Source organism: Microtus pennsylvanicus, chromosome 4 (assembly GCF_037038515.1).
Source record: "Microtus pennsylvanicus isolate mMicPen1 chromosome 4, mMicPen1.hap1, whole genome shotgun sequence".
Classification (NCBI taxonomy): Eukaryota; Metazoa; Chordata; class Mammalia; order Rodentia; family Cricetidae; genus Microtus; species Microtus pennsylvanicus.
The window spans coordinates 24,580,340-24,588,926 of record NC_134582.1 but is presented as its reverse complement, the minus strand read 5'-3'; the positions used below and the strand labels follow the sequence as shown (position 1 = coordinate 24,588,926).

Sequence of the window (8,587 nt, the reverse complement as noted above, 5' to 3'; positions counted from 1 at the left end):
TGTCTAACATGAGCTAACCCCCAGCGATGTTTTGGTGAACAGTGTCCCAAAGTGCTTCCATGGTCGAGGGAGGATTTCAAGGAGAAAGGATTTCTAGTTCCTTCTGTAACAGCCGCTGTGCTCATCTCATTTGAACCACAAAATAGCCTTACAGGTGAGGGACATTGTTTACCCAGTTTTGCACTTGAAGAAGTTCAAGGAACCTTAAAAATCACAGCAGTGGCTGGGTGGTCCCAGTGGTTCTCCCGAGAACAGGCTAGAGCAGCCCTTGGGTCAAGACTCCTTTGGGGAGGGGGTCAATCAACCCTTACACAGGAGTCATCTAAGACCATCGGAAACCACAGCGATTTACATTACAGTTCCTAACAGTAGCAAAATTACAGTTAGGAAGTAGCAATGAAAATAATTTTATGGTTGGGGGTCAGCACAGCACGAGGAACTGTATTAAAAGGTTGCAGCCTTAGGAAGGCTGAGACCCACTGGGCTAGAGGATCGGAGGCAGAAGGATGCCAATACAGCTCCACCCCACCTCTGCCTTTCTCCCGTGCCTCTAGCCCTGGCCACGGTGTTCCATGCCTGCTTGCTACCCACCAGCTGTGCGGCCCTGCGAGCACAGGCCTCTCTGCTCTGCCTCCGAATTGCCACGTTGGCGGCAGAAGCGGGAAGCGTATTGTGCACAGAAACAAAACGGAGTGGTTTTTCCTTTTCTGAAGGTGGTAATGGTGCAATTAGTGGATAAGCCATTACCCCCTCCTCCCTGGCTTGCCTCCCTCCTTCCTCTCCACCTCCCCCCTTTTTTTTTTTCCTGAAAAAAGTGGCTGAATTGAAGAGCTCTCCCTCAATCTTCCACTGACTCTCAGGAAGAGGGATAGACCCTTCCATGTCTCCAAGGTCCTCTACCCTCAGTTGGGTCAGGCACTTGTTGGTGTTGGAGAATAATTAAACGTACCACTATGTCTACCAGTGAGGCAAGTAATACAGTGATTTATGGATTGTGAGAGGCAAGTTGGAAACGGAGAGAATTTGCATTTCTCTGCCCTTGTTCACTGGGAACAAATGCTGACCTGAGACCCCTGCACAGCCACCTGTGAGAGAGACCCAGGCACCTTTTCTTTTTCTGGATGGAGGGGTGGGGTGTTAAAGATCCAGCTGCATTATGGGAGTAGCCATGGACTCACTTTAAAACTTCCATTTTTGCTTTCTACAAACTGAAACCCATTCAGGTTTGTCTACTTCCCAGAGCCCATTTACAGCCTAGGCCGTTCCATCTTTATGGGGTTCTTCTGCAAGGATGACTTCCTATTTTCTAGAAAATGATATGGGGGTTCAGAGAGCTTCCTCAGAGACTTGCCTGCCAGGGTTACACAGCTAGTAAGTGGCAGAGCTGGGACTTGAACTCAGATCCCTGGTCTTAAACGCCGTGCCTTGGGGTGTGATTTGGGGCTGCAGGTGTGAAGAGGTGAGGCCATCAGGGAAGATGACTAGAGTGTGGGAAAGAAGGCACCAGGGCAGGATACACCCATGCCGCTGACCCAGCCCTGGGTGAGCCAGGCCATGCTCGCCTCATTCCAGTCGCCTCTCTTCAATCCTACCTTGACGGGAAGCACAAGCAGAAACTGGGACAGTAGCCCCAGGAGACCAAGTCTGCATGGTCCCTCTAGGGGTATGGGTGGGGAGAGCTGGCAGAAGAGGTCTTGGGAGGGTGACAGCTGCACAGTGGTGACAGCTAGGGGTGAGAAAGCAGCCAGAACCATTCCCTCAGAGTCCTGGGTCTGCTCCCTACTTCCCCCCCAAGCTCGAGTGACAGTGTGATACACATAGTGGCTGAAAAGCAGGAAGGGCAGGCACAAAATAGGGACAGAGGCAGAGGCTAAGTCAACCAGACCAGTTCTCAGAGGGAGCAGAGAAACTGCAGAGACTACAAGGGGGAAGGGAAGGAGAGAGAGATGAATTAGCCATCATTCCCCTGTAAACCTTAGAACCCAGCTGTTTCCAGGGCAACGGGGCAATACCTGTCTCTCTAGAGGAGATGAAGTTGCCAGGGTAACTACATCCTGTCTTTCTCAAGGACCATCCCAGAATGTGGCACCCACTAGCCGTTACCATAGCAACTGCCTCTTTGCCCCACTTAATCCCATCCCGTCTGTTAGAAGGGCCCTATAGTTGGAGGTGGGGGAGGTAGGAAGAGAGAAGATCACTTGTGAACTAAGTTTGTTCTCTTCCCCTTCTCCATCCCCCTCAGCACATCAGCCTGGGAAACAGGGTTCACTTACTCCTAGGTCCTCACAGTCCTGCAGTATTGTGTATACGGGGAGGAGGGGGGTGGCCAGGGCAACCCAGGAGCAGGTTTTGAAGTGGAAGGCAGGCAGGTGTTGGGGAGGCAGTTACCGGGGCAACGGGAACAGGGCGTTTCGGAGGTGGTTGCCATGGGGACCTGGATGCTGACGAAGGCTCGCGAGGCTGTGAGCAGCCACAGTGCCCTGCTCAGAAGCCCCAAGCTCGTCAGTCAAGCGGCTTCTCCATTTGCACTCAGGAGCACGGGCAGGCGAGTGGCCCCTAGTTCTGGGAGCAGAGCAGCAGCGTCCCAGACCTAGTTCCCAGCCTAAAGCCTCACTTGCCTGCCCAGTGCCAGGATGGCCACCATCACCTGCACCCGATTCACAGAAGAGTACCAGCTCTTTGAGGAACTAGGAAAGTGAGTCACACCTCAGGGAGTCTTGGAGGGCATGGGGGATCAGCCTCTCGGGCAGGGGGCGTGTGCCTATGTGGCTAGAGTTCTCCCGTGCTTGCAGAGGAAGGTGTACTGCATGATTTGGGGGCACCGTGTGTGCACAGGGTGTCCAGTCAGGCGTTGACACATTTATGTGTCCATCCAGCCTGGGTGTGTGTGTGTGTGTGTGTGTGTGTGCCGAAAGGGTAACAGATTGATGGTATATGCAACTACGTATGTAAGAGCACATGACCTGGGTACACAAAGATTCTTAGAAACTTGGCATTTTAAAGGGATTTTCCCACTTGGCGGTGTCCAAGCTGCGATCTTTTCTGTTGTTGAACTTAGATACCTGCATCAGCAGAGAGTTCATCAGCTCCCACCTGGAGACCCTGACTGTAGACACGGTGCCAAGTGGCACATCCCCTTTCCCTTTCCCAGTCCCCTACCAGGAGCAAGGGCTTTGGTATGGAAGGGGTTAACGTGAAAGCGATTGAGGTGTTGGGAGGAGGGGAGGAACAAGCGGCAAGCTGGGGGGGGATGCCACTGTGGCAGCGTTGTGCACAGAAAACAGTAGGCAAAGTTACCCCTCCTGTCGTCCCTCTGATGTTGAGAGAAGGGTAGGAAGCAGAAAAGAGCAAGGTTTCCGAGAGTAGATCAGCAGGCTGCAGATATAAGGGAAGGTTTCTAGATGTTCCCAGATGGGCTTGTGGGGGTCCTGGGAATGGACGGATCAGGAGTTGGGGAGCAGTTTGGCAGAGTGCCCTACGGACACAGAAGTCTCCCTACTAGCCCTGTTTGGTTCCTGCTGTAGCAGCAGGAACATGAGACGAGGGGCCTGGTGAACAGATGTGTGCCAGTGTGAGATCTGGAGGTACATGTACCAGTGAACATCTTTGGGGAGAGGCTATATATGACTTCCATGGGAAGCAGATGGAGTTGTATAAGAACTGACAGTGGGTGCAGTGTGTGAACTGAAAAGACACACAAATACCGGTGCAAGTAAACCACGAAGAGACGTGCAAGTGTGTTGCGTGTGTGGAAAGTCTAAAAAATGTCAGTGTGCCCTGCAAGAGTGCATGTGCCCAATTATGCAAGGGATGCTCTCGATTAGGTTGCAGCAGAGGTACAGACATGCATCTGCGTGCAGATGTGCGGCAGGACAAAACTGTGTGCCTATCAGTGAACATGAGTGTGCATGAGATGTATAAGGTCACAGATGAGAAGTGTGGACAGAATGTTCTTGAGTGTGCATGTATCTTGAGGAATATATACAGAAAGTGTATGTGTGTGTGTGTGTGCATGCGCACGCGTGTGCCTGTGTGAGGCCTGGGCTCGTGTGGGTGTGTGGGTGCTATGGGCATGTGTGAGCTTATGCTAGTGTCTGCATATGTGTGGGAGGCAGAGCTACGGCTGTGGATAAGCATAGCCCCAGAACACACACACACACGCACACACTCACTCAACTATCTAGAGACCTACACATACCCTAGCTCCCTTGTGCAAATGTGTGTTCTTGCTTGTCTCCAGACTTCCTGCTGTTCTGTGTGTCTTTGTGTTGGAGATGGGGGCAGGAATATACTTTTTAAGGCTGCTCTGGAGGACTGTCTCTTAACTTTATCTGGGACCCCTCTCCAGAGCGTGTCTGGTGTTTACCTGGAACTCAGGGCTTCCTGAATAGACGGGAGCTACCTTTCCGGTGTCCCTGAAGCTGGTTCTGTCAGGAATGCGTCACAGAACACAGTGAAATGGAGTTGCGTTGTGATTCCTCCAGGGAACAGAACCACACCAAAGTGCTCTTTTGCCCTGAGAAGAGATGGGGGATCATTAGCACTGGGCTCATTCGCCTGACTTGGCTTTCTCAGCCCCTCTGCCTGCCTGGATGTGAACAGATTCTAGGGTAGGGGCAGAATTTTAAGGGATAAGGAACAGTGGTATGGCCATGGCAGGAAAACCAAGGGTGGCAGGGATGTCCGGGCCTTGCCCAATCATTTTTAGACCTCTTCCTTCCAGAACTATTGGTGCTCTTAACCTTTTTTAGGTCATTTATTCCTCCAGGAATCCAATGGAAGTCTAAATAGACACTCCCTAGAAAAAACGCACAAACCTTCACAATGTTGCATGCAGTGTCGGAGCTTGTGGGCCCTCAGGGGACCGTGCAGAAACCTGCGCTTGAGGATGCTTGTACGAAGGAGAAGGGGCTGTGGTGGGTCTGTTTTGTGGCTTGGGTATCTCTGTGACCAGGGCCAGGGCACCCTGTGGAGGATGAGCGGGTGGCTTTTGCTCTGCACCTTAGCCTTAGTCTGAACTAACGCAGGGGTGTTCAGGGAGGGGCTGCCCCATATGACCCTCAGCCTGTGACGTTGGGTGGACTGCCACTCCTTCTGGCCTGTACGTTGTGAAGATTAGATAGATGGTGTGTGGAGACACAGTCTCAAGCCTGACACACGATGGGCCTCTGGGGGGCGTTGTTGCAGGGGTGGATGTTACCCTTAAGAATTGGGCAGGCCTAAAGGAGGAACAGAGCCTGCTCCATGTTTATGTTTTGTGTAGAGGGGCTCTTGTTTAGGAAGATATTGATCAAGGTCTCCTTGGGCTTTTCTTATGGGGCAGAAGCGATGAAGAAGTCTGCTTGAAGAGTTCACCGTTTGGTTGATGATCCTGCATCTTCTAGCTAGGATACTGGGTGGCTACCCAGATTCTGAGCCCCCACCCAGAACTCTGCCCACATAACTATCCAGTCACCTTGCTCAGCTGGGCCTGAAAGAGACTTTGGTTGACCTCTGTCAGGGCTCTGTGTTGCCACAGCCTTGAAGAGGGCTAGCACATCTCGAAGACTTACTGGCATTCTGCCCAGCGAAGACTGGCTTGTCACCAGCTGCCTTTGAGGAGGAGCCTAGGGTGCAAGCAGAGATTTCCTCTCCTGCCTGGATGTAGGTTTGAGTCGGGGTTTCTGAAAGTTCTATATGCTATCAGACTGATGATCCCCTCCATGCCTTGTCACGGAAGCATATGCATTCAGATAAGCTAAGACGTTGATTCTGGGTCCCCTAACGGGTTAGGGGGGGCTGTTTCTAGGGACCCAGAGATGGGCTCACTCCCCTCTCTCACCCTGGGATGAAAGAAAGGGAAGTACTTGCTTTGAGTAGACTGAGGTGCTAGCTGCAGGGCCAGGGTGGGCCAGGGTAACCCTCAGTATTCCCTTCCATTCCCTCAGCCTTCTCTGATGTCCAGAGCTGATAGAAAAGCAGAAAGGGTGCTAGTGGTGGGGGGTGGGGTAGAGAGGGACAAGGGAAATTCTAATGAGCTCAGGCAGGCCCGTGGTAGGAAGCTTCTTCTAGCCATTGCCTCCCCAGGCCTCCATCTGCCCAACCTGTACAGGTTAGCGAAGCAGAGCCTTGCTCTGCAGGCCTACGATTGCTGCTCTGGACAGGAGAAGCCCCAGGAGGAGATTTTACTTGAGAGAGAGAGAGAGAGAGAGAGAGAGAGAGAGAGAGAGAGAGAGCGAGGAGGGAGGAGAGAGCAGCGTTCAGCCCACTCTTTTCTCTCTAGAAACAGGGATCTGAAGTTGACTCAGGCGGTGCAGGGTAGGGGAGGCTGGTGGGAGTGTGGGTGGCCACAAGGTTGACAGGGACTTGGGGGCTGGTCTCTGAGCCCAAACTCCTTCCTCCATAGCTTTTCATCCTGTACCACACTGGGGTGGGCTGATCTGTGGGTGGTGGCCTGGCTTCAAGGCAGCTCCCCGTACCGGGCTTTCTAGGTGCTGGATGCTCAAGGCCTCTTTGGGACGCAAGTTCCAATGCTCTGTAGCACGTGTGCGGCCATTCGTCCTTTCCCTGCAGCGCTGGAAGGAGAGTGGACGGTGTCATGGTGAGAGGACACTAAGGCACCAGGGCCGCACTTAGAGTCAGGGTTATTCTACTCCTGAGTCCTCCCACCAGCAGCACTGGGGCTCCTGGTGCCTTTTCATCCATTGGCTTGTGCCTGAAGGAAGTGGGCAGAACCTACACATCCATTTTACAGATGAGCAGACTGGTGCTAAAGGAGGTGGCAGGAGAGCTCAAGGGTCTGGTCCCTGGAGGTTTCTGAGCAAGGCCCCGTCTGGGGCTGTATCTGTGAAGAGCTTTCCTCTTGCCCATGAGCCGGGGAAAGGGGCAGTGGTCTTGGTGGTGGTCTTGGTGGTGGTGAGGGGGGTAAGGATGAGCTGGTGTTCATTTTCTGGCCACGATTCGGCCCGGAGTTTACTGGGATACCTGGGGTGACTCACTCGTTCTTTGTGTGCTTCCGCTTTACTGTCAATAAAATGGGGGTCCTCTCTCGGGAGATGTCTGAAATGCTGCCCTCTGTGACCTCCCTCGGTGGTGGAAATCGGGCTGTGGAGTCTGTCCGTGCATATACAGATGGAGACACCTCATGGAGGGTGGTGTTTGGTCCCAGGCTACAGGAGGCTACAGTGAGAGGGACCGGAGGCCAAAGGATGGGAAATGGGGAGGCAGGGCCTGGACGGCAGGGAGAGGCACAAGGACAGGGGAAGGGACAGCCTTTCCCGGCTTCTCTGCAACATCAGAGCAGCAAGCAGGCACATGTTCTGGTGCATGCCACAGCCCTCCACCCCCACACAGGCGCCCCCACACAGGCTGAGACACACTGACACTCTCCAAGCCTCCTCCCTCCCTCCTGCCTCCCTCTAAAGCACGGTGACACTGCTGTCAGCAGCCCCTGCAGCCTGAAGCCGCAGCCCTCTGTGTGGTGTGAGGGCAGCCCTCTGGGCTGATGTGCACATGCATGCGTGCACACACACACACATGCACACGCACGCACACACTGGCACAGAACATATAGTATGAATTTACCTTCAGTGCAGGGATAGCAAGACAGCACCGTGTGGGCTTCTGGACTCTGCCTTACTACTTACCTTTCCATTTCTCTGGTCTCTATTTCTTTCTCTCCCACTTCCTTGTCTCTGGGCAAACCCTCTGCCCCTGCTCACAGTGTCCCTGAATGCACACTGCCCAAGCCCTGTCCTCTTCTGATCATTTCCAAGAACTAGTAGGAAGAGCCCACATCAGGCAAGCCAAGCGTCACCCACCCTGCTGAGCAGCAGATCCTTGGTGTCCACGCTGCCCATAGTATCCGGCGGTGCTATAAGACCTCTGGGACTACCGAGCCATAGAATGTTGAGGGTCTTTGTACCTTGGGGTCATAGAAGGGAGAAATTTTTCTGTGATCCTTGTGGCCTCTTCCACACATGTTTTTCTGTCCCACCAACTTGAATTATTCTTGTCGTGTGTCACACACAGGACTTGTGTGGCCTCTGCCCTCATAGAGTGTGCAATCTGGTACAAAGCCGAAGTTAAATCTCTCCTGGAATTGATTATTTAGATGCAGCTGGGTGCCGGCTGTGGTGACACATGCCTGTAATCCCAGCACTTGGAAGACAGAGGCAGGTGGATCTCTATGAGTTCCAGCCCAACTTGACCTATATAATGGATTTCAGATCAGCCAAGGCTACATAGTGACACCTTGTCTCAGAATACCCAACAACAACCTAACAAAAAAAAGGGATGGTTACCCCAACCTTCAGTCCTCAAAATACAGTTGAATAAGGACTAGAAGCACAAATAGGGAATTTGAGACTTGAGATTCTGCTAGTAAGGGGCAGGGCTATTGGAGAGGATGCCCAGAGAAGGTGGCACTGGGATCTGGAGGCTAAATAAGAACTCTCCAGAAGGAAGAGGGCGTGAGTGAGTTCCCAACCACAGTGCAGATCAAGCAAAGTCACTGAGGTGGGACAGTGACATGCATCTTCCTGGTGGTGGGGGAAACCTGGGGTTCCACTCTTTTCTGGTCTGCACAGTTCATTCCCAAACTCCTAGA

General features: G+C 52.9%; 1 protein-coding gene across 4 annotated transcripts in view; it reads left to right on the top strand.

Annotated features, from left to right (window-relative positions):
- Nucleotides 1-2,161: 2,161 nt before the first annotated feature.
- Nucleotides 2,162-8,587, top strand: part of Camk2a (calcium/calmodulin dependent protein kinase II alpha) — a 62,543-nt gene continuing 56,117 nt past the window's right edge. For 2 of the 4 annotated variants that reach the window (XM_075968548.1, XM_075968547.1), the window contains exon 1: nucleotides 2,473-2,695. In XM_075968548.1, coding sequence (XP_075824663.1) covers nucleotides 2,634-2,695 — 62 coding nt within the window. In that variant the 5' untranslated portion in view covers nucleotides 2,473-2,633. Of the gene's footprint in view, nucleotides 2,696-8,587 lie in introns of all 4 variants that reach the window. The other 2 variants (XM_075968550.1, XM_075968549.1) reach the window with 2 other exon arrangements.